The sequence below is a fragment of the Eumetopias jubatus genome, unplaced genomic scaffold (genome assembly GCF_037043125.1).
Source record: "Eumetopias jubatus isolate StellerSeaLion01/CBP00866 unplaced genomic scaffold, mEumJub1_p1.0 scaffold_11, whole genome shotgun sequence".
NCBI lineage: Eukaryota > Metazoa > Chordata > Mammalia > Carnivora > Otariidae > Eumetopias > Eumetopias jubatus.
Genome location: NW_028274817.1, coordinates 4,823,962 through 4,849,693, shown reverse-complemented (window position 1 = coordinate 4,849,693; position 25,732 = coordinate 4,823,962). Strand labels below are relative to the sequence as shown.

Below are 25,732 nucleotides of genomic sequence, written 5' to 3'. Positions count from 1 at the left end.
CTGGTTAAGTGTCTGCCTTCAACTCAGGTCATGATCCCAGGGTCCTGGGATGGAGTCCCACATCTGGCTCCCTGCTCAGTGGGGAGTCTGCTCCTCCCTCTCCCTCTGCCCCTCCCCCAGCTTGTGCTCTCTCTCACTCACTCTCTTTCAAATAAATAAATAAAATCTTTAAAAAAAGTGTTAGAAGGAAATATTGGAATTTAGAATGTCTTTCTAAACATGACCCAAAAGGCAGAAATAGTAAAGGAAGAGATTGATAGCGTTTGATTACATAAAACACTTAAAACTTTTGAACTTCCCAAAACATCATAAAAAATATAGTTAGCTGACTACCTTGAAAAATATTTGTAACATATGTGACAGACTAAAGCTTAAGTTCTCTACTATACAACAAATGTATGAAATATGTAAGCTCACTGATGATTAAAGGTGCAATTAAAACAAAAGAAATACCATTATTTTGGTCATCAAACTGGCAAACAACAACAAAAAGTCTAGGGTGCAAGAAAACTGCTATTTGTCTGCACTACTGGTAGAAGTGTACTTTCGGGCAGCCTTGCTGGAGGGTAATGTGGCCAAAATCAAGAGCCATTCCTTAATAATTTATCCCAAGGTATTTTTCATAGCTATTTGCAAATATATAGTCCCAGTGGTAATCATTACAGTGTTCTTTATTTCTTTATATCTTTTTTTATTGAGGTATAATTGACATATAACATTATATTAGTTGCAGGTGTACAACATAATGACTAGATTTTTGTATATATTGCAAAATGATCACAGTAACTGTAGTTAACATCTGTCATCATAGATAGTTACAAAATGTTTTTTCTTGTGATGGAAACTTTTAAGATTTACTCTCTTAGCAACTTTAAATATGCAATACAGTATTATTAACTATAGTCGCATGCTGTACATTACATCCCCAGAACTTATTTATTTTATACCTGGAAGTTTGTACCTTTTGATTCCTTTAACCCATTTCACCTACCCCTACTGCCTGCCTCTGGCAACCACCAATCTCTTCTTTGTCTATGAGTTTTGTTTTGTTTTGGTTTTTGTATCTGTGAGTTCTATGCAGTGTTCTTTATAATACCAATATCTTGTCAATAACTTAAATGTCTTTCTATGGGTGAATGGTTAACTCAGTTGTAAAAGAGCCTTATAATGGAATACTGTGAAATTATTAAAGATAGTGTTGAAAAATATTGAATGATATGGACAAATCATGCTACAGGAACAAAGATGGATATAATTTCCTCTTGTATAAGAGGGAATGATGCAAATAAAACTAAAAGCAGTTTGTTTGAAGTATTGAGGAAGAAGGATAAGGAGAGTTTTACAATGTCTAAGGTCTTGATTTTTATCAGTAAATAAATAAGCCATCAGTATATGCCAAGAGTTTCTGTGATGGGGTCCAATTTTGTTGGGATACATACTGTTTCCAAGTTGTTAATTGATTGGGCCTGTGAATGTTAATGCTGTTTGTCAGAGGCAAGTTCAGTATTGTAATTCAGTTTACAGCACAACGATGAGATGTGTTAGCCTATTATGGCTTAAGCATTTAAAAAAAATTTTTTTAATTAAAAATTTTTAAAAATTTAATACTTAGTTTTTCAGTTTCACAGCAGAATCACATTCTGATTATTAATAGTACCTAAGCTGTTATGAGATGTAAGTATAATATCTGTTAGCTCTTAGACATTCCATAATTAATTAAATTAAGCAAAGGGTAATTGCTATTAAAGGGTCATAAAAAGTGATCAATGCTTTATATGTTGGGATTAATAATTTCAGTTTCTCTTAAGGGTTCTCGAATTCTGCATCTCCAAGTGAACGTATTCTGTGGAGCAGTGAAAATGCTAATGGACAATCTCTGGGAAAAAAGTCCCTTAGGGAAGCTCTGTTAAATTTTTTCTTTCCAACAAGTAAGTTATTTGATTTTTTTCCTCCCAATGTCCTCATTTTGAAAAGATTAGTTAAATGTTTAGGAGGCAGTGTCGTCTATTGGCATTGGGGTGAGACGGACCTGAGTTTTAATCCTGACTCTGCCCTTTGCCTTAGGCAAGGTAATATCTCTGAACCTCAGTGTCCTCATCTTTAAAATGAAAATATTTACCACGAAGAATTGTGAGGATGACCTGAGACTGTACTTTTAAGACCTTCATAAACGTTTGTTACTCTTTATGGAAATACTTTTCCTTCACAAATATCTAAACCTTTCACAATTTATCTTAATGGCATTGCCTGAAATTTAGTCACTGACCCAGTATTGTGAAATCAATGTCTTTAGCATTAATCAGGGAACTATGTGGCTCTGATGTTATGGAATATACCAGATGTTTTCCCACCTGTTTTAATGATAAAAAGTTCAGGTTTCAAGTCACATCATCTTTTTGTGATTCTGTATATAATGTGTTTATCAAGCACATGAGGACCCCTGAGAATTATTAGCCACAAATAAATGTTTCATTTTCTATAGCATGTGGTACCGTTTCAAGGAGAATCTTCAAGTAAATTGACATGTGAATTACAAAGATGAAGCTTTTATTAAAAATCATGAGAATTTATTCTAACAAAATTTGATGTACGTATATAAGCACAAAATTATATCCATTGTTTAATTTCAGATTCTACCACTTAATTTTTCTGTGATCTTGCATAAATCTCCACATTTCTCTATATTGGTTTCATCAAGTACGAAACAGGCATTATAACACCTACTACTAATGAGAAGAGCAAAATAAATGAGGCCCTTAAATAAATTTTAAAAACTGTCATGGTCAAGTTGAGTGAAGAAAGAGAAATTTGAGGGGTTGCCTGGCTGGCTCAGTTGGTAGATCATATGACTCTTGATCTTGGGGTTGCAGGTTCAAGCCCCATGTTGGGCATAGAGTTTACTGTAAAAAATAAAAATAAAAATAAAAATGGGGGTGCCTGGGTGGCTCAGTCGGTTAAGCGTCCAACTCTTCATTTTGGCTCAGGTCATGATCTCAGGGTTGTGAGATCGAGCCTTGCATGGGGCTCTACACTCAGCGGGGAGTTTGTTTCTCTCCCTCTCCCTCTGCCCCCCACCCTTGCTCACACACACACACACACACACACACACACTCTCTAAAACAAACAAATAAATCTTTAAAAAAATAATAAAAATAAAAATAATAAAATCTTTAAGAAAAAAGAAAGAAATTTGAGAAGGTGGTATGTTGTGAAACTAAAAGAATGGGTTTAGTGAGTGCCAAAGTTGGTCATAAACAACAACAAATGATGATTTAAACTTTAGAGCTTATGAAGATAACAGACATAAACTGTCCCATAATTACCTCTAATAGCATTATACAAACACTGAAGTCACCTTTAAAAATAGTCTAAATAAGAATATCTGCATTTCCAAAATATTCCTTCAACCTGGCACAGTACGTTGAGTCAAAATCAATTGTATGAGATGCCCAACAAAATCAGACTGTTCCATTTTAAGAGAAACATTGGACCCAGGTTGATTCACATCTTTCAAAAACAGTGATTAAATATTTACAAAATGTATATGCTATCTCTTTGAAAAGAATAACTACAAGTTCATAAAATGTGAAATACTTTTAACCAATTTATTTCCTCCCCTGTATAATTGAAAAGGAACACTCTTCCCACTTAGGGACTAAAAAAAAGCCCGCCGTTTTGTCATCAGGCTGTTGTTCATAAGAGATTTATCTCTTGCGCATTAAAGTGGTAACCTTGAGACAGACTGGCAGGGAAGCTTGAGAGGTCACACGATCCTTCTCTCTTTGGACAAAATTATATACTTAAACCTGATAAAAATTATTCTACCCTTTTTATTCTTCAAAATACAGGTGTCTCAGTAATTTAAGTCTGAAAGTTAATTTTAGTATCTGGCATAAAGTCCATCAGATGCAATTTCAGTATAAAATAACAGAAGCTCAGCATTAGATGGGATCTTAGAGATCATCCAGTCCAGTATTTTCTGTGATTTATAATCTCTTCTTTGATTTCCATTCCTGGAACGATTTTGAACAATGCCAATAGTGAAGAATTCAACATGCAGTAAGTCCGTACCATCTCTGACCAGGCCCTGACTATAGTCACCCTTTTTTGAGTGTGTGATGCCTAGGACTGAACATGGTATTCCCAGTGCAGTCCAGCCTGGGGAGGAAAGTCACTGTGAGCCTGGCAGAAATGGAGAATAGATTGCCCAGTGTATATAACAACAAAGTAGACCAAACTCTCACATGCCTGAAATGTTTGGGAAACGAATCTCCAGGCCAGCTGGAAATGCATTAAATTTGTGGCCTTGCACAGGCGTTTGATCCTTCATTTCTTTATTTCTAGAATGGGAGTTTTAAAACTCATTTTGAGAGTTTGTTGTGAAAATTAGGAATAATGTGTGTAAAGCAAGGAACCTGGTCCAAATAGGTGCCTCGTGAATGGTAGCTATTATTACTTTTACCTTAGTTTTAGGAATTGCCAATCTTTTAAAGATTTTAATTATTTATTTGACAGAGAGAGACACAGCAAGAGAGGGAACACAAGCAGGGGGAGTGGGAGAAGGAGAAGCAGGCTTCCCGCTGAGCAGGGAGCCTGATGTGGGGCTCGATCCCAGAACCCTGGGATCATGACCTGACCCGAAGGCAGATGCCCAACGACTGAGCCACCCAGGCACCCCTAGGAATTGCCAATCTTTAAAAAGGAGAATATAATAAAATATACCAAGAGATAAAAAATATGCCTGTAACCATGATATTGTTTTTTGCTGACGTTAAAGTTCTTTGGAGTGATCATGAAACATCAGTTATTACTTTTCTAAGTCTGGAGTTGTTGGTAGTATTGGAAGTTGAACTGAATCTATGGTGGCCTTAAGCCATACTGTGGAAGTTTTCTTTTTGAATAAAAATATATCTGCCTTTTTGGTTGTCATTTGTTTCTGTTGTAAAGCAGAATGTTTTTTTTTTAAAAAATCAACTATTTGAGCTTGCATGTCTCTATTTATTTATTTATTTATTTGTGAGCTTGCAAGTCTTACAGATTCAGATATGTATGGATTTATTGCAGTTGCATGAACCTTGGTGTTGATGCTATAAATCATTGCCTATTCAAAGTTATAGAGTCATAACTTAAGGCCAAAAGGAAGGATCTTAAAACATACTGTAGTGCCAATATGGTAAGTGTTCACAGAAAGTAGATCAATATCAATAGTATCCACTTATCTTACAGTCTAGCAATAAACTGTGACTTTTACTTACATTCATTTTCATTGACATATTCAGTGAGTTTCTGTAGGTTAGAAAAATTGAGTGAGAGGATATCTATGGTGTTATTTTAACAAGGTGTTAGTTTTAAGGATATTTGATATTTCTTGTTATTTAGCTCCTTCTGTGTTATATTTGTATCACTACTACTCAGCTTATGATCTATAGTCCTTTTAAAACTACCTTACCGGGGGGCGGAGCAAGATGGCGGAGGAGTGGGAGACCTGGACTTCGTCTGGTCTCAGGAATTCAGCTGGATAGGGATCAAACCATTCTGAACACCTACGAACTCAACAGGAGACCAAAGAAGAGAGTAGCAACAACTCTCTGAACAGAGAAGCGACCACTTTCTGGAAGGTAGGACGTGCGGAGAAGTGAATCCGAGGCGATATTCAGGAGGATAGACGGCGGGGGAGGGGGCCTCCGTCAGCCGCTTCTGGCAAGTGCTAGAGCCGCGGAGCACAAAATCGGAACTTTTAGAAGCAGGCTCCGCTTAGGGACGTCGCTCCAGTGGCTAAGCGGGGGGTGGAACCCTCGGGGACAGTGGGGTCTCAGGACCCTCGGGGTCACAGAAAGACCGGGGGTGCCTGAGTGCAGCAGAGCTCCCAGGTATTGGAGCGGGGAAGCCGGCTGCAGAGACGGAGCCGAGGTGTGGGCTCTCAGCTCGGGGTGGCCACAAACTGTGATCCGCGGCCCAATCGGGCCACTGCTCCTCCAGCAGGGACCCAACAAGCGGCAGAGCTGGGGAGACTCCCCTTCCTCCCCGGGGAGGAACGGCGCCAGAGCGCACCGCAGGGATCTGCTGGGTTTGGAGACTCCACACGGGGTCGGGTGCCAGAGATAGAAACACTAGGTCACAGGCCGGGTGAGCACAGAATGCGGCCGGAGACCAGGGAGACGGGAGTGACTGCTTTTCTCTGGGGGCGCACTGAGGAGCGGGGCCCCGAGTTCTCAGCTCCTCCGGGTGGAGATTGGGAGGCCACCATTTTCACCCTGGTCCTCCAAAGCTGTACCAAGAGCTTGCAGGGAACAAAAGCTCCTGAGAGCAAACCCGAGCAGCTTGCTTAGCCCGGACTCACAAGGGTGGGGCAATTCCGCCTCCGGCAAAGACATTTGGGAACCACGGCAACAGGCCCCTCCCCCAGAAGATCAGCAAGAACAGCCAGCGAGTCAAGACCAAGTTTACCGATCAAAGAGAACGGGAGAACTCCAGCGCTAGGGGAATATTGCACATAGAATTCATGGCTTTTTTTACTATGATTCATTAGTTTTTCAAAGTTAATTTTTGAACTGTTTTTTTTTTTTTTTCTTTTTCCCTTTTTCAAACAACATCTTATCAATCCCTTTTTTAAAAAAACATTTTTTATTTTTCATTTTTAGAGTCATGTTTTATCCCTTCATAGTAGTTACCCTTATTTTTGGCATATATATATAAGTTGTTCTCTCTTTAAAATTTTAAGATACAGTTTCTTCTAACAGATCAAAATATACCCTAAATCACTAGTGTATGGCTTTGTTCTAGTCTCCTGCCTGATCACATTCTCTCCCTTTTTTTTCTTTTTTCTTTTTTAAATCTTCTTTCTTTATTCAAACAACTTCTTAACTTATCAATTCCTTTTATAAAATCTTTTATAATTTTTATCTTTACAGTCATCTTCCATCCCTTCATTGTATCAACCCTTATTTTGTACATATATGTCTTTCTTCCTTTAAAATTTTAGGAGGCACTTTTTTCTAACAGACCAAAATACGCCCAAAATCTAGTGTGTGGCACTGATCTATGCACTAGCCTGATCATATTTGATCATATTCTGTTTTTTTTGTATTGTTCTGTATTTGTTTTTATCTTTTTCTTTTTGTGTTTTTTTTTTCTCTTTCTTTTTTCTTTCTTTTCCTTTCTTTTCCCCTGGTTTCAGGTCTTTTCTGATTTGTATAGAGTATATTTGCTGGGGACGTTGTTAACCTGTTAGCATTTTGTTCTCTCATTCATCTGTTCTCCTCTGGACAAAATGACAAGACGAAAAAAAATCACCTTACCAAAAAGAACAAGAGGTAGTACCGTCAGCCAAGGACCTACTCAATACGGACATTAGTACGATGTTGGACCTAGAGTTCAGAATCATGACTTTAAAGATACTAGCTAGGCTTGAAAAAAGCGTGGAAGTTATTAGAGAAACCCTTTCTGGAGAAATAAAAGAACTAAAATCTAACCAAGTCGAAATCAAAAAAGCTATTAATGAGGTGCAATCAAAAATGGGGGCACTAACTGCTAGGATAAATGAGGCAGAAGAGAGAATCAGCGATATAGAAGACCAAATGATGGAAAATAAAGAGGCTGAGAAAAAGAGAAACAAGTACAGGATCATGAGGGCAGAATTCGAGAGAAAAGCGATACGATAAGATGAAACAACATTAGAATAATTGGGATCCCAGAAGAAGAAGAAAGAGAGAGAGGGGCAGAAGGTATATTGGAGCAAATAATAGCAGAGAACTTCCCTACTGTGAGGAAGGAAACAGGCATCAAAATCCAGGAGGCACAGAGAACCCCTCTCAAAATCAATAAAAATAGGTCAACACCCCGACATCTAATAGTAAAACTTACGAGTCTCAGAGACAAAGAGAAAATCCTGAAATCAGCTTGGGAGAAGAGATATGTAACCTGCAATGGTAGAAACATTAGATTGGCAACAGACCTATCCACAGAGACCTGGCAGGCCAGAAAGGACTGGCATGAGATCTTCAGAGCACTAAACGAGAAAAATATGCAGCCAAGAATACCCTATCCAGCTAGGCTCTCATTGAAAATTGAAGGAGAGATCAAAAGCTTCCAGAACAAACAAAAACTAAAGGAAATTGCAAACACAAAACCAGCCCTCCAAGAAATATTGAAAGGGGTCCTCTAAGCAAAGAGAGAGCCTAAAAGCAACATAGATCAGAAAGGAACACAGACAAAATACAGTAACAGTCACCTACAGGCAATACAATGGCACTAAATTCATACCTTTCAATAGTTACCCTGAATGTAAATGGGCTAAATGCCCCAATCAAAAGACACAGGCTATCAGATTGGATTAAAAAACAAGACCCATTGATATGCTCTCTGCAAGAGACTCATTTTAGACCCAAAGACACCCCCAGACTGAAAGTGAGGGGGTAGAAAACACTTTACCATGCTAATGGACACCAAAAGAAAGCTGGGGTGGCAATCCTTATATCACACAAATTAGATTTTAAAACAAAGACTGTAATAAGAGATGAAGAAGGACACCATATCCTACTTAAAGGGTCTATCCAACAAGAAGATCTAACAATTGTAAATATCTATGCCCCTAACATGGGAGCAGCCAATTTTATAAGGCAATTGATAACAAAAGCAAAGAAACACATTGCCAACAATACAATAATAGTGGGGGACTTTAACAGCCCCCTGACTGAAATGGACAGATCATCTAAGCAAAAGATCAACAAGGAAATAAAGACTTTAAATGACACACTGGACCAAATGGACTTCACAGACATATTCAGAACATTCCATCCCAAAGCAACAGCATACACATTCTTCTCTAGTGCCCATGGAACATTCTCCAGAATTGATCACATCCTAGGTCACAAATCAGGTCTCAACCGGTACCAAAAGATTGGGATTATTCCCTGCATATTTTCAGACCACAATGCTTTCAAGCTAGAACTCAATCACAAGAGGAAAGTTAGAAAGAACTCAAATACATGGAGGCTAAAGAGCATCCTACTAAAGAATGAATGGGTCAACCAGGAAATTAAAGAAGAATTAAAAAAATTCATGGAAACCAATGAAAATGAAAACACAACTGTTCAAAATCTTTGGGATACAGCAAAGGCAGTCCTGAGAGGAAAGTATATAGCAATACAAGCCTTTCTCAAGAAACAAGAAAGGTCTCAAATACACAACCTAACCCTACACCTAAAGGAGCTGGAGAAAGAACAGGCAATAAAGCCTAAACCCAGCAGGAGAAGAGAAATCATAAAGATCAGAGCATAAGTCAATGAAATAGAAACGAAAAGAACAGTAGAATAGATCAAAGAAACTAGGAGCTGGTTCTTTGAAAGAATTAACAAGACTGATAAACCCCTGGCCAGACTGATCAAAAAGAAAAGAGAAATGACCCAACTCAACAAAATCATGAATGAAAGAGGAGCGATCACAACCAACACCAAAGAAATACAAACAATTATAAGAACATATTATGAGCAACTCTATGCCTGCAAATTAGATAACCTGGAAGAAATGGGTGCATTCCTAGAGATGTATCAACTACCAAAATTGAACCAGGAAGAAATAGAAAACCTGAACAGACCTATAACCACTAAGGAAATTGAAGCAGTCATCAAAAATCTCCCAAGAAACAAAAGCCCAGGGCCAGATGGCTTCCCAGGGGAATTCTATCAGACATTTAAAGAAGAATTGATACCTATTCTCCTGAAACTGTTCCAAAAAATAGAAATGGAAGGAAAACTTCCAAACTCATTTTATGAGGCCACCATTACCTTGATCCCAAAACCAGAGAAAGACCCCATCAAAAAGAATTATGGACCAATATCCTTGATGAACATGGATGCAAAATTCTCACCAAAATACTAGCCAATAGGATCCAACAGTACATTAAAAGGATTATTCACCATGACCAAGTGGGATTTATCCCTGGGCTGCAAGGTTGGTTCAACATCCGCAAATCAATCAGCGTGATACAATACATTAACAAAAGAAAGAACAAGAATCATATGATCCTCTCAATAGATGCAGAAAAAGCATTTGACAAAGTACAGCATCCTTTCTTGATCAAAACTATTCAGAATATAGCGATAGAGGGTACCTACCTCAATATCATAAAAGCCTTCTATGAAAAACCTACAGCGAATATCATTCTCAATGGGGAAAAGCTGAGAGCTTTTCCCCTAAGGTCAGGAACGCGGCAGGGATGACCACTGTCACCACTGCTATTCAACATAGTATTAGAAGTCCTAGCCACAGCAATCAGACATGAAAAAGAAATCAAAGGCATCCAAATCGGCAAAGAAGAAGTCAAACTCTCACTCTTTGCAGATGACATGATACTGTATGTGGAAAACCCAAAAGACTCCACCCCAAAACTGCTAGAACTCATACAGGAATTCAGTAAAGTAGCAGGATATAAAATCAATGCACAGAAATCAGTGGCATTCCTATACACCAACAAGACAGAAGAGAGACAAATCAAGGAGTCATTCCCATTTACAACTGCACCCAAAACCATAAGATACCTAGGAATAAATCTAACCGAAGAGGCAAAGGATCTGTACTCAGAAAACTATAAAATACTCATGAAAGAAATTGAAGAAGACACAAATAAATGGAAAAACGTTCCATGGTCATGGATTGGAAGAACAAACATTGTGAAGATGTCAATGCTACCTAGAGTAATGTACACATTCAATGCAATCCCCATCAAAATACCATCCACTTTTTTCAAAGAAATGGAACAAATAATCCTAAAATTTGTATGGAAACAGAAGAGACCCCAAATAGCCAAAGGAATGTTGAAAAAGAAGAGCAAAGCTGGCGGCATCACAATTCCCTACTTCCAGCTCTATTACAAAGCTGTCATCATCAAGATAGTATCTACTGGCACAAAAACAGACACATCGATCAATGGAACAGAATAGAGAGCCCAGAAATGGATCCTCAACTCTATGGTCAACTAATCTTTGACAAAGCAGGAAAGAATGTCCAGTGGAAAAAAGACAGTCTCTTCAACAAATGGTGTTGGGAAAATTGGACAGCCACATGCAGAAGAACGAAACTGGACCATTTCCTTACACCACACACAAAAATAGACTCCAAATGGTTGAAAAACCTAAACGTGAGACAGGAGTCCATCAAAATCCTAAAGGAGAACACAGGTAGCAACATCTTCGACCTCAGCCGCAGCAACTCCTTCTAGAAACATCACCAAAGGCAAGGGAAGCAAGGGCAAAAATGAACTATTGGGATTTCATCAAGATAAAAAGCTTTTGCACAGCAAAAGAAACAGTCCACAAAACGAAAAGACAACTGACAGAATGGGAGAAAATATTTGCAAATGATAAAGGGCTAGTATCCAAAATCTATAAAGAACTTATCAAACTCAACACCCAAAGAACAAATAATCCAATCAAGAAATGGGCAGAAGACATGAACAGACATTTTTCCAAAGAAGACATCCAAATGGCCAACAGATATATGAAAAAGTGCTCAACATCGCTCGGCATCAGGGAAATCCAAATCAAAACCTCAATGAGATACCACCTGACACCAGTCAGAATGGCTAAAATTAACAAGTCAGGAAACGACAGATGTTGGCGGGGATGCGGAGAAAGGGGAACCCTCCTACACTGTTGGAGGGAATGCTAGCTGGTGCAACCCCTCTGGAAAACAGTATGGAGGTTCCTCAAACAGTTGAAAGTAGAGCTACCCTACGATCCAGCAACTGCACTACTGTGTATTTACCCCAAAGATACAAATGTAGGGATCCGAAGGAGTATGTGCTCCCCAATGTTTATAGCAGCAATGTCCACAATAGCCAAACTGTGGAAAGAGCCAAGATGTCCATCGACAGATGAATGGATAAAGAAGAGGTGGTATATATACACCATGGAATATTATGCAGCCATCAAAAGGAATGAGATCTTGCCATTTGCAACGACGTGGGTGGAACTGGAGGGTGTTATGCTGAGTGAAATGAGTCAATCAGAGAAAGACATGTATCATATGACCTCACTGACATGAGGAATTCTTAATCTGAGGAAACAAACTGAGTGTTGCTGGAGTGGTGGGCAGTGGGAGGGATGGGGTGGCTGGGTGATAGACAGTGGGTAGGGTATGTGCTATGGTGAGCTCTGTGAATTGTGCAAGACTGTTGAATCACAGATCTGTACTTCTGAAACAAATAATGCAACATATGTTAAGAAAAAAGAAGAAGAAGATAGCAGGAGGGGAAGAATGAAGGGGAGTACATCAGAGGGGGAGACGAACCATGAGAGATGATGGACTCTGAAAAAGAAACTGAGGGTTCTAGAGGGGAGAGGGTGGGTGGATGGGTTAGCCTGGTGATGGGTATTAAAGAGGGCACATTCTGCGTGGAGCACTGGGTGTTATGCACAAACAATGAATCATGGAACCCTACATCAAAAACTAATGATGTAATGTATGGTGATTAACATAACAATTAAAAAAAAACTACCTTACCAATGACCTGTTAATAATTTATATTTTTTTGCAGTTCATCTAGAATTGAAAATGTGATGTTAGTAACTTTGTGGTAATTTTTAGCTTAACTCTTATTTTTTTAGCATTCATCACTATTTGTAGATGTCATTCAGTATTTAAATGTACCAGTTTGCATTTTATTTTGTTTTGCAGTCATTATTTAATTAGGGAAAGTGCTTATTAACCATAGTGAATTCTTTTTCTTGGATTTTGTTTCTAAAAGCATGCATTCCAAAGGAGAATCAGGTTGTGAAGGCTTGCAATAAGCTGCAAGATTATAACAAGATTGAATGTTTGGAATACAAATGCTGTTATTCATCATTCAGGACCAATAACTTCAGCTGCTTTGCCCCATTAAAAGATAGTAAGTTCATCCTCTTACATTTATTATATTTCTATTTTTAAAAATCAAATAAATAGGTCACAATGGCATAAATTTAAATTTGGATCTTCCAGCTTAACACTTAAAGGGGGCTCCCAGCCCTAAAGCAAGACTGTCTGTAAAAGTCCTGAGGTGGTCAGGCCTCTATTCATGAACAGTTTCTGCTTAGCCCTTAGATGTGACTTTGGCAGTTCAAAATTAGTCTCATCTTTTCTTTTGCTTTAGTCACTCTCTGTCTTCTTCCAAAGATTCCAGACTCTATGATATGTAACCTTCAGTGCCTGGGAGAAAATACGAATCAGGCATGCCTTAGCTTATTTTTCTCTTCTCACTTTCTCTTCCTACTTGAGTAGAATTCTTCCCATTTATCTTGTCTTCAACATCTCAGTACGTAACAGTAGACTCAAATGTTCCTTGTTAAGGTTTGTTTATTAGTTTCTCTTTGTTCTATTTTTTTTGAATCAGGTTCTTAAGATTTTTTTTTTCTTTACAAAGTTTTAAGAACTAGAACATCTGTTTTTGCTCCTGCATTTGGATAGTGGAGACATATTACCAGTTGGTCCCATGATGGACATATTAGTTATGATTAAACACTAACAAATACTACAAAAAGGATACGTGCATGCAAAACAATGTCTTAGGTTAATATAGTCCCTATTCAATTTACAGCTCTTTGTTGAACATCTAGTATTAATAATGGAAACTGAAACCTGATCATGAATATAGTATTACAATTTCAATACTGTCACATGGTGTTTATAATTCATTCATCAGTTTAGTCTTTTTATTATGTGTGAAGAGACATTTGGTCTTTGTAGAGGGAAAACTTGAACCGTGACTTAAAATTCCCAATCATATTAGAATGCATTTCCAAATGAATATAAGAATAAAATATGCTTGGGGCACCTAGGTGGCTCAGTTGGTTGAGCATCCAACTCTTGGTTTCGGCTCAGGTCCTGATCTCAGGGTTGTGAGATTGAGCCCAGCTGCAAACTCTGCACTCAGTGTGGAGTCTGCTTGTCCCGCTCCCTCTGCCCCTCCCCCTACTCTCTCTCTCTCTCTCTCTAAAATAAATAAATAAATAATATGCTTATTCACCTGCAAATTCTTGATTTCTTGTTTAATGTTTTGTAATTTGGAAGTAAACATTTAAGAAGCCATTCCTTTAACAAGTTAACTATTCATAGATTAATTCACTCCTTGAGTGCTCGAGGATGTATAACATATGGCCAAGGGAAAAAAAAACACTTAGGCCACAGGAAGAAATATATAGTATGAGTCATAATAGTCTGTTAACAAAAACAGTAGAATCATTTTGTTAAGGCTTCCTTTGGGAGGCATGTATTCAAGTGTAGTGTTTAGTTGTATTTCAAGAACATTTCTTAAACTCCTGCTCCTGATAGAGTAGCAAAGATATTTACCTGACATATAAGAATACCTCCTTATTTTGCTTTATTCACTGGTAGTTTTTTAATAAAAACTTTATGAAAGAGCTCAGATTTGCTTCTCTTGCTTGTCATAAAAGTAACAGGATATAATTAAACCAACAGAGCCTGCACAGATGTTCCGGATGTTTGGGCTTGGTGTGATCAGCATGATCATCCTGGGATGTCTGCCCATTTATTGCTGCTCTTTTTGCCGGAGGAGGTAGGGAAACATAAACTTTTATTTGCTGATTGCTGAGTGTATTTGGATATTTCTGTGTAGACACATTTATTCATATGCACTAGAAACACAGGGATTGTGTTTGGGTCCCTTTTGTTTAAAAGAAGGTAGCTTAGGAAAAACCTAAAATAGAGTTACCATAATATTCTTAAATGCATGTTATTTTATTTTTCCATAAATTTAGACATTCTCTTGCATAGTCTGTATATTCCCTCATCAGAGAATTGGAAGGAAAAATACATCAGTGAACTGGGAGTGTATGAGTGGAAGTGGTTATTAACTGCAAGTCAGAAGAGTTCCCAGAAGTGTTGTCTCCATCTAGTAGCCAGTCATCTACTATTGGGTCTTAAAAGCCTTGGTCTGTCTTCAAGCCAATTTGTATCAGATTTCTTCTTAGCATCTTATAAAAAATTCCAGTGGCCTATTGGCACAATGCTTCTAAGGTTTTAAAGAAAATGGCTCCCTACCTACTGGAACAGTGGATGTGGAGATAGAGAGCAGGGCCAGGGGGAGTGAGGCAGTTGGAGCACAAAATTTAAGGAAGCACTCACTCTCAGATTTGTGCAAGTGCAGGGTCGGCACTTCAGTTCTCTGGGAAAGAAAAGGTACCTGGGGTGCCTGGGTGGCTCAGCCGGTTGTCCAACTCTTGATTTCGGCTCAGGTCATGATCTCAGGGTCCTGAGATAGAGTCCCGTGTCGGGCTCCATGCTCAGTGGGGCGTCTGCTTCTCTCCCTCTGTCCCTCACCACCGCCTCATCCCACCCCTGCTCGTGCACGCTCACGCACGCTCTCTCTCAAATGAATGGATAAATCTTAAAAAAAAAGACACCTGTTGAAAATTAAGCATCTTTGATGTTTTTATTTGAGTTAATGAGAAGGCGGTATTTGAGGTACCAAAAAATGGTTTAGATTTCACTGAAAGATTGACACTATACACGAGTTACCTTATTTTCCATGAAGATCATTAAGTCTTTTTTCTTCTTTTTTGTATCTTTTCCTTGAGTTTGATGAATGTGTCATATTCATCACTGTATTTTCAGTCCATAGCAGGGTGTTTAATATATTTTTAAGGTGCTTAATATATTTTTGTTGAACAGATGAATGGTTGAATGAATAAAGAAATATAGTAGATGGCATTGGCTAGCCTGGAAGGCAGTCTTACAGTAATTTAGACTTTCTCATCATTACATCATTTTCTCAGACTATTTTGAAGACACAGTGGAGTCACAGCCTTTCAACTCCTCCAGTTTTCTGCTGGTCAGTTCTCTCAGTTTTCATTTAGTTTCCTATACAGAGTGTGTAATCCCTAGGCCTCTATCATTTTCTTTCTTTCCACAGATGATTGGGAATAGGAGTGGAATTTTTGACCCTTCCTTCTTCAAAGTTTGATTTCAGATAAAAAATAACCCATGAATAAAAATGAAATACTATTTGCTAGAAAAAGGTGGCTAGGATTATGCCATGCAATTTAGAATGTCTGGTATAATAGGCCTGGTATAATAATTTCATTACGGCCCCTCTGTTATGTCTCTGCCAAGGAGTTTAATGGGCTATTCAGGTACACTGGATTTTTCTTTAAAATGAAATTAAAAAAAATGAATTTCAAAGAATTATTCCTTGATAAGAATATGTTTTCTTCTTTCTACATAGTATAAACTGCTTGAGAGACTTGAACAATGTGAATAGTATACTTATTGAACACCAAAACTTTTGGTTTACTATGATTTATTTATTTATTTGTTTATTTTTTAAATTTATTTTACGATTTTGTGTAAGAGTGGTATGTTTCTTCAGACATCCTGGGTTGTTTGTTGCAACCTCAGAGTATGTGCTTATTGGCAGCTGGCTGCTTAGCTTAATTTCCAGGAACAATGGATGTCTGAGGGTGGTTGTGGCACTGTCAGGCTTTTCCTGGTAAGCTGATTTTAGAGGCAAGGGGAATAATTGTGTTAGAATAAAGAGCCTATCCTTGATACCAAACAAGGAGCTTAAATGGAAGCCAAAGCCTGCTAACCACCCCTCTGCATTTTGGGGGTCAAAATATCTCTTTAGAACTATCTCCTTAACTCACTTCCTGTTCTTCATTTCAAAGAATAACGAGATAGATAAAATATTACAGTAGGTAAAATAAATGACCACATAAAAGGGAAATAGATGCAGCAGTAAAATCAATATGTAGTGGTTTTTAAAAGAAAAGAAAGTAGCTAAACACAGGTGTTTGTCTAAATCAGAGGGGCTAAAAGCCAAAAGCAGATCTGCGGTAACATGATCTGGATCTATTTGTTGGAAGAACTCTTGAGGCATTGGAAGATACTCTTAAGCTCCTCCTCCTGCTGGATCCTGTCCTATACATTAAATATACATACCTTCAGATGTTGTACCTCTCCCCTCTTGGCCTTTTGTTGTAAGCCAAAACAAGTGATGTTTGACATTCCCCAGCTCCTGCAATTTGGACAGTGAGTTTTATTTACAGATTGCCTCAGGAGCTAACGACTGGCAAGAACTGGAGGGAGTAAAAATGAGAAGTAATATGAGCAGGTGGGAGAAATGAAAGCAGTTTAGAGGAAGAGGATAATCACTTTCCAGAGCCAAATGTATTTCATTCTTTTGGTGCCTAATTCATGCTTTCCATAGTTGACCATATTTAGTCACTGCTTGTGCTAGGGAGGACACAGAAATGTCCAAGACATAGGCCCTATTTTCAAGGAGCTTAAATCTACCTTAAAATAAGTCCCAAGCATGACATGTTAGATAACAGTATAAAGATGGGGTACAATTAAGGACTAAAAGAGTGGTGGCAGTAACTTGTCAAAGTTCTGAGGCAGCAGGGATCAGGATGAGTGGGAGAGAGCAGAGTGGGCTCTACAGTGGAGGTGCTGTTTGAGCTGAGTTTTAAAGGGAGGACAAGATTTAGGTTGGTGGGGGCTCCCACAGAATTCATTACATCCAGATGGAGTCTCCTCACGATAAACCCTTGAACTGCTCATCATTTGTAAGCAGAGGTGTCTGAACTTTGCTCCTGAAGTAATCTATAATGGAATCTCTAGTTTACTTCTACTTGACTTGAGTTCATGTGTGGTATGAACCAGTTACACAGAGAACTCAAGACAGCTTGAGCTGGTTGCACATATACAAAAGGGAGCAGAGAGCATTAGTGAAAAGCTTTCTAAGAATTTGCTACTAATAGCCTTATTAAACTTGCATATAAGATGAGTTTTGAAATTCATTACATCTTCAAGGTTATATAAGATCTATTTTTATTCTCATTAATAGGGATCAGAGCCTCATTAGGTTTAAGTGTCACTGACAGGCTTAAGACTTATAGAGAGATGAAGGAAGGAAAAGATCAGGTGGATGAAGACAAAGGAAGCAGGGCGGTGGGGGGGCTCTAGTGAAGAGAGGAGAAGAGTGGTGGCTGAATTGTTCCCGTTACAGTAATAGAGTGCCAATAACAGTAGTCTCAAGTGCCAAATTGAGTTTCTAATCTTTATCTGTTTTTAGATAAAGTTTAATCTCTATGCATAGGCCAGTTAAACATCTGTGTATTATATAGTGATAAGATACTTGAGTATGTACATAGCTTTGGTAAGGCGGAAAATTCAAACATTATAATGCCATGCCTATTAAACTCAGATGGAGTGCATTTTCTTGTTTTTTTTTTCCTCCTATCAGATTGAATTTGCAACTTTGAATTAAGAAAAAATTCAGAACTCAGTCTGCAAATGACAAAACTATGTTTTCTTTCAACTAATAAAAAGCCATTTTTTTTAAGATTGTAGATCATCTGATACACAGATGATGTAAATAGCACATCCCCCATACAATTTCAATGTAGCTACTTGCCAGATGGCTGTTACTGAAAATTCCTACATTTAGACAAATCCTGCTGCGTGATTCTCTGTATTATAATGTGGTTTTCATTATGCAGATAGTCTTAATACCACTTAGTTTCTTAGAATGGGAGGTAAAGAATTGGGAATAAATGTGTCAAAAATTGCCTAAAAATCACCACCCATTGAATTTTAAAAATAGGCATTTACATTTTCAAATCCCCATGTTTGTGTTTCCATTATACTGTACAATATAATTAGTAATGTTATTTTGAAAAGCTTTATGCTGCAATTAGCCAACTGCTGAAAGGTTTGAAGTTCCTGGATTATATACATACGAATTCAGAGAAAGGAAATAAAATCTATAAATTTTAAAAGTGTGGCTAGTCTCTAAGAACTTTGATAAAATATGATCAGATGAGAATATGAGCAAACTGGAACCCTGCTCTAACATGAGTCACTGTAGATTTGAAACTCACATAAAACCAGTTCTTCTTGGACCCTGTTCAAGGTAATTTAGTTACTGAAATAATAAGAGAATCTCATTATATGCAGATTATATGTCTGAGGTGTTCCCATTGCAAGGACTCCAAGGGCAGCATTTTAGAGAATTCTGGAATAGTAGGTACTATTAAAAAGAACATTTTGTTGCCAAGTAACTAATTACCTCATTGCAAAATGCAGTGGCCTTTTCTCAATTCCCATTCAACTTGACCTTTTAGTTCCATAGTAGTACACTGTTGACTGCTCCTTTCTTAAAACTTTCCTTCCTTGGATTTCATTGTTCCCCTTACCATTCTGATCCATCTGTTTGCTTTTCTTTGTTCTCCCAACTGTGGTTGTTTCCCAAAGTCTTATTCTCATCTACCAGAGAATATTACAAGTATGTATCAGAAAGAACATTTGAAAAGATCTGTGTTCTAGTTCTGCCTTTCTACCAGTTTTATAGTGAGCTTAACTTCTTTTGGTACTGGTTTTCTCTTAAAATTAGAGTGGAGAATTGAGTTAGATAATTTCTAAGGTCCTTTCTGATCATAATATTCTGGGTTTCTCTTTTAAATTTGAATCCTGGGGGGCGCCTGAGTGGTTCAGTCAATTAAGCATCTACCTTTGGCTCAGGTCCTAAACCCAGGGTCCTGGGATATAGCCCCACCCCCTGCATCCGGCTCCCTGCTCAGCAGGGAGTCTGCTTCCCCCTCTCCCTCTACCCCTCCCCCTGCTTGTGTGCTCTCTCTCTCTCTCTCTCTCTCTCAAATAAATAAATAAATAAATAAATAAATCTTTTTTTTTTAAATCTGAACCCTGAAATCCTTATCTCTACCTCTTCCATATTACCAATTGCCCTCATGAATTAGACGTTCTGTTAGCACCTTAAATGCAACATGTGGAAGAACGGAACTTAACTTTTTTTCTCTCAAATCATCTCCCCTTGACACTTGTCCATTTCTATCAGTGATTTCTTTAGTCTCCCGGACTAGAAACCTTGGAGTCATCTGTGACTATTTATTTTCCTTTATTTTCAGTATGTAATCTATTCTCTTAGTCCACTGTCATTTTTTGCTTTCCTTTGGAATGAGTCTGAGGTTTGCCTCTTCTCCAATTTATTTATTGTTACCGCTTGGTCCAAGTCTTGTATGCTGTCAATTTCTGTCCTGGGTAAGTGATTTCAGGAGAGGAGCAAAAAGGAGCCAAGGTGTATTAGTCTTCTAGGGCTGCCATAACAAAACACCAGAGACCAGGGGATTTAAACAACAGACATTATTTTCTCTCACTTCTGCAGGCTAGTAGTCCATTGTGATGATGCCAGCTAATTTGGTTTCTGGTGAGGGCTCTCTTCCTGCAGATGGCCGTCTTCTCACTGCATATTCACTTGGCCTTTCCTTGATGCATGAGAGAAGGGGGAGAGAGAAAGAGCAAAATCTCTGGGTTTTAGTTAAAAAACTGAAAAATTGGGGCACCTGGGTGGCTCAGTCGGTTAAGCGTCTGCCTGTGGCTCAGGTCATGATCTCAGGGTCCTGGGATCAAGCCCTGGTCAGGCTCCCTGCTCAGGGGGCAGCCTGCTTCTCCCTCACTGTCCGCCCCTCCCCCTGCTTGTATGCTCTCTCTTTCTCTCTCTCAAATAAATAAAATTCTTTAAAAATAAATAAATAAATAAGTAAATAACTGAAAAATTAGGGCGCCTGGGTGGCTCAGTTGGTTAAGCGACTACCTTTGGCTCAGGTCATGATCCCAGAGTCCTGGGATTGAGTCCTGCATCAGGCTCCCTGCTCAGTGGGGAGTCTGCTTCTCCCTCTGACCCTACCCCCTCTTGTGCTCTCTCTCTCTCTCTCTCACTCTCTCAAATAAATAAAATAAAATCTTAAAAAAAAACTGAAAAATTAGTTTTTATAATGACATTCATTTTACTGATTGGGGCCCGACCCTTATGACCTCATTTAAACCTAACTATTTCCTTAGAGCCCCCAATCTGCAAATAAATACACTGGAAGTTAGGGCTTAAATATATGAGTTTTAAGGTCACAAGCATTCAGTCCTGTAACAACACAAGGCTAGCTGGCATCCAAAGGCAAAGAAAGAATTGAGAACTGTAGAGGGCATTGGAATGAGGTGTTTAATCCAAAGAGTTTATACAAGAGAGACTGTAACTAGGTTGGGATGGCAAGTGGGGTTTGGAAGATGGCTAGGAGTTGAGTCCTGGAAAAGGTTCCTGGCACTTTGATAGGAATATATGCCTGTGCCCTTAAGAAGTAGTAAGGATGCATTACCGAGCCAGTTTGGACATATACCTGGATTCCTAATCTATGCTCCTAATAATCCTTCCTGTAGTGTCCTGCCAGATTAATCTTCCAAAGTTAGTATTATTTCATTTCATTATATTATTCAAGAACTTCTAATGCATTCAAGAATATCTGAATTCCAGACTGTGTGTTAGGTAGTGTGAAGGACAAAAACATGATTCAGATCATGCTCTGCTCTCAAGGGACACCATAGTCTAATAAGGGATATATACATATATATATATATATACACAAATACCCAAAATAAATAGTCTAATAAGGGATATATATTTATACACACACACACACACAAATACTCAAAGTAAAAAGTCACACTCCACAAAGAAGTCATTCTCATGTATACTCAGGTTTGAGAACCACAGGTCTCTAGACCATGTGGTAGGCAACTCAGTAAATAATGATTGAAATAATCTAGTCAGTCATTTTGGTGGATTCTCTATCTTTTTGATGTTGCAAATGGTAAGTTGAATTAATAAGTTTTTTATCTTTAAGACTGATGTTATATTCTTTAGCTATCATAAAGGATTTATATTTATATTAATGAATTAGAGTTTGTTAAGAAACATGGAAAAATCAACCTACTAGACCAGTAATTATCATGCTCTAGTCTGTAGATGACTTTTATGGAAGTAACCTTGGGAATATTTAATAATATAGATTCCCAGACTGTACCCAAGAGATTCTGATTTAGTAAGTCTGGGATTTGGACCTGAAATGTGTATTTTCTAAAGCACCCCAAATGAATCTGGTACATAGTACATTTGGACTAGACTCTCCAGTTCAATCCTTTATACATTCTTCTTCTTTCTGCAAATATTTATTGAGCTCCTACTTTGGTCTGGGCACTTGCTAGGTGTTGTGTTCTTCTCCATCTGGTCATCTCCCTGGGCAGCCTCATTGTCTGTGTTATGAGCCATCTAAGCCCATAGCTTCAGAGTTCCCTGATGCACTCAATTCTGAGGAATCTCTCCTGCATTCTGTATTGGCCACCCACTTTCATGCCCATATCCTGAATCTTGTCATTCATCAAAAATTGAACCTCTGAATCTCTGAAATCTTAAACTTCAAATCTCAGACTACTCTTTGACCATAGGTGCTTTGTCCTCTAGGTTTTTCCTTTCTTTTACTCTTGCTGCACCTGTCCTTATTAGGACCTCTAGGCTCTTTAACTCTGTTTTCCCCTATCTTCTGTTTTCTGTCTTTTAATATTATCTGATTTCTTTATCCAGCCTGGATCCTATTGTCTGATACATGAATCCATTCTTTCCAGCTCCTTTGTTTCATTGAAATTGAATCCACACTACTTCTCTGCTCCTAGATCTATAGGTTCCTGGGAATTCTTAGAGAAAAAAAATCTCACAACTGTATAGATCTGTATCACAAGAAATTCCTAGTGAGCCAATTAGTGTTTCCAGCCACACCACTCTACTTGATGTTTACAAACAACATACTTCTTTGCCACTCTGATCTTTTCACACAATGTACCACCCACTGATTGAAATGCTCTTATACATCCTCCCATATGTACTCTTCTTTATCTGGCTCACCCCATTCTGGATGCAGGCCTCAGCTTAGATGTTACCTCCTCTAGGAAGCTTACCCCAAACCTCTGGCCCAGACTGGGTCAGGCTTCTTCCTTTTTGTCTCCTACCAATTTCTGCTTACCTCTGTTTGGATTATCTCAATGTGATATAATTATCAGCTTATAGATCTGTCTTCCCTTCTAAATTTTAAGCTTCTTGAGGATAGGACACGTATATTATTCATCTTTATGTCTCTAGTATTTAGAATGGTGTTTATTTCATAAATGAGCAAATGTGTCAGTGAGTGAATGAATATGAGATATGTTGATCTGTACATTTCAAGTGTGAGGATGCTGGTCACGATATGAGATTTTACATAAAAAGAAGAAAAAAGAAGAAAATCACCTCTGGGACTCTGGACAAATCATTTCACCCCTACTTTCCCTCTTGGGCATTCTCATTAGATATTGGGTAGAATTATCTAACTTTGGATCTCAGTAATGAATGTTAAGTCTGAACCTAAAACCTAGTTCTCTGCAACCTAGACTAGTGCAGTGCATTTCAAAATAAGGCCGTGTTACATTCTTCTTTGTCAATTAAGGTGAAATGTACTCCATTAAATTTAGAGTAGAAGCTATGGATAAAGAAAACATAGTTATTTTAGTTATGTGAAATAAAATATATTGAAGTCACAACATCAGAAAAAAATATAAGTCCCCAATTTCTTATCTAAAATTCTGAAGTTCAAAAAGTTCTACAAACCTAAAGCTTTTTTCCTAACTCATTTGGCAGCAAAACCTGAGCTGACCTGACCTGAGACATTTTCTAGTTATTATTTAATGCTTAGAACGGATAATCATATATTTTGTTGTAGAAGTATTATTGCATTTGATCATGAGATGTTGCTCCAGACCTTATGGGAGTGTCATGTAATATTCAGTATATCATGTCATATTGCCTTTCTAAAACCCAAAACATTCTGCATTCTGAATCACATCTGGCCCCAAGAGACTGAGAACTATGTAGTTATTTCAGTTATTATTTTTTTGAGACTGAAGTTAATAACACTAAAACATAAAGAGGCCATAGGTAAATCATAAATATATTTTTGGCCTTCACCCACTATTTCATTTATGCCTGGAGACTTTTTTTATGATTAATTGAGGAAAAAGTATTTATTTGCTCCATATATGTCTTACCTAGTGGAGCTCAGTGACAACCCAGTAATGCAGTTAGAGGGGAGAAAAGTGAGTATTACCTTCAAAGTCATCATTTCAAAGGCAGGCTTATCAATCTCTGGGCCTCACATGCTAAGAACCTGGTTGCTCGGTATAGCTAAGTAGCACTGTCAGGAGCCAGGTGTCCTCTTCTGTATACTACCTAGCTTTGAGCTAAGGATAGGACTATGTTATCTGTCATTATGTCTTTCATAATATCATATGGAAATCTTCCTTTCTCTTTTGGGTTTCCGTCCTTACCTTTGCTTTGAGCATTTCTAGTTTTTCTCCTTGGCTTGTGCTTAGATCTTTAGAAAGTGAAAGATCTTGGGGCACCTGGCTGGCTCAGGTGTTGGAGCATTCAACTCTTGATCTTGGGATTGTAAGTTCGAGCCCCATAGTGGGTGTAGAGATTACTTAAAAATAAAATCTTTAAAAAAAAGAAAGCGAAAGCTCTTATAAAAATAAATACCAACTAACATTTCCTGAACCCTCATTGGGTACAAGGCTCTGTGGGATATATGAAGTTACAAGGTAAGGCTCTAGCCTGAAGTTATTTCCAAGCTCTGAGAGGAAAAGGGGACAAGTTTGCATAGTGAGTGAGACATTGCTCTTTAGATTTAGGCAGGTCTGGATTTGAAACCTGGCACCATTACTGAGTAGTGTGGTGACATCAGACAAATTACTTTCCTCCTCGGTGCCTCAGTTTCCCCATCTGAAAAATGGAAATGATAGGAAAAGAACCTGCCTCATCAAGTCATCATGAAAATTAAATAAGATCATGCACATGAAGTGCTTATGTACAGGCCTTGGCACATGGGAAGTCTGTCATACTTGTTATTAGTCATTATTTGCTAATGCTGCAGTGTGGTCTAAGGGAAAGATGCTGTATTTTAGAGTCAAACAGACCTTGGTTCAAATGCTAGCATCTCCATTTACTATCTATGTATGACCTTGGGTGAGTTAACTTCTCTAAACCCCAGCTTAATTATTTGCAGAACAGGAAACACAATATCCACCATATAGGGTTGTTGTGAGGATTAAGTGAGATAAAGTATGTAAAGCACCTGGCTAAGTTCTTAGCCTGTGATGGGCTCTCAGGCACCCCTAACCCTGACTATCCACATGAATGCCAGGAAGTACAAGATTGAATACCAAATGATAGCAATAGACAGTGAAAGTGCAAGCTTGTAAAATTATAGTTGATAATGTAATGTGAACTATTACCATTTAGTTTTGAAATTAATAGGAGAGAAGAATCTCTATAGGCTAGGAGTAAAAGGGAAGGTTTCCTAGGCAAATAATATATAAGCTGGGTTTTGAAGTGTGAGTAACATTGATGTCAGCAGAGGGGAGTACGACAGCATTCCTATCATAGAAGAGGATCAAGTGATCAAAATGACAATATGTAGAGTAATAGTAATGGTTACAATGATAAATATGAATGAGCCAAGTGCAATATTTTCTATCAGATTTGTTAAATATGGTGAGTTAAACAATCAGGTGGGAATGTGTAAAGAGTTACGTAGGTAAATAGCCTTTTCCTTATAACCCATCATTTTTTATAATCCATAATTGTTATTGTTGTATCACTGTTGAGAAATAAGGTTTCACTTTGAACTTTTAATATTACAGTAAATGGGCCAATCCTTTACGAAGGAGACTCAACAGAATTTTAAAGGGTTTGAAGAAACAAAGAAAGAAAATAAAGAGGGATGCTGAAATGTTAAGGACAGCAGTAGAAGAGGAGGAAGGTTTAGGTGATGAAAAAGAGCAAGAGACCAAAGGTAATTAG

At 38.0% G+C, this 25,732-nt stretch overlaps 1 protein-coding gene across 1 annotated transcript; it reads left to right on the top strand.

Annotated features, from left to right (window-relative positions):
- The first annotated feature begins 1,846 nt into the window (after positions 1 to 1,846).
- On the top strand, positions 1,847 to 25,732 carry FMR1NB (FMR1 neighbor). The gene is made up of 4 exons (XM_088028900.1): positions 1,847 to 1,928; positions 12,746 to 12,886; positions 14,455 to 14,551; positions 25,573 to 25,732. The coding sequence occupies exons 3-4, from the start codon at positions 14,466 to 14,468 to the stop codon at positions 25,730 to 25,732; spliced, it is 246 nt and encodes an 81-aa protein (XP_087885026.1). The 5' UTR covers positions 1,847 to 1,928; positions 12,746 to 12,886; positions 14,455 to 14,465.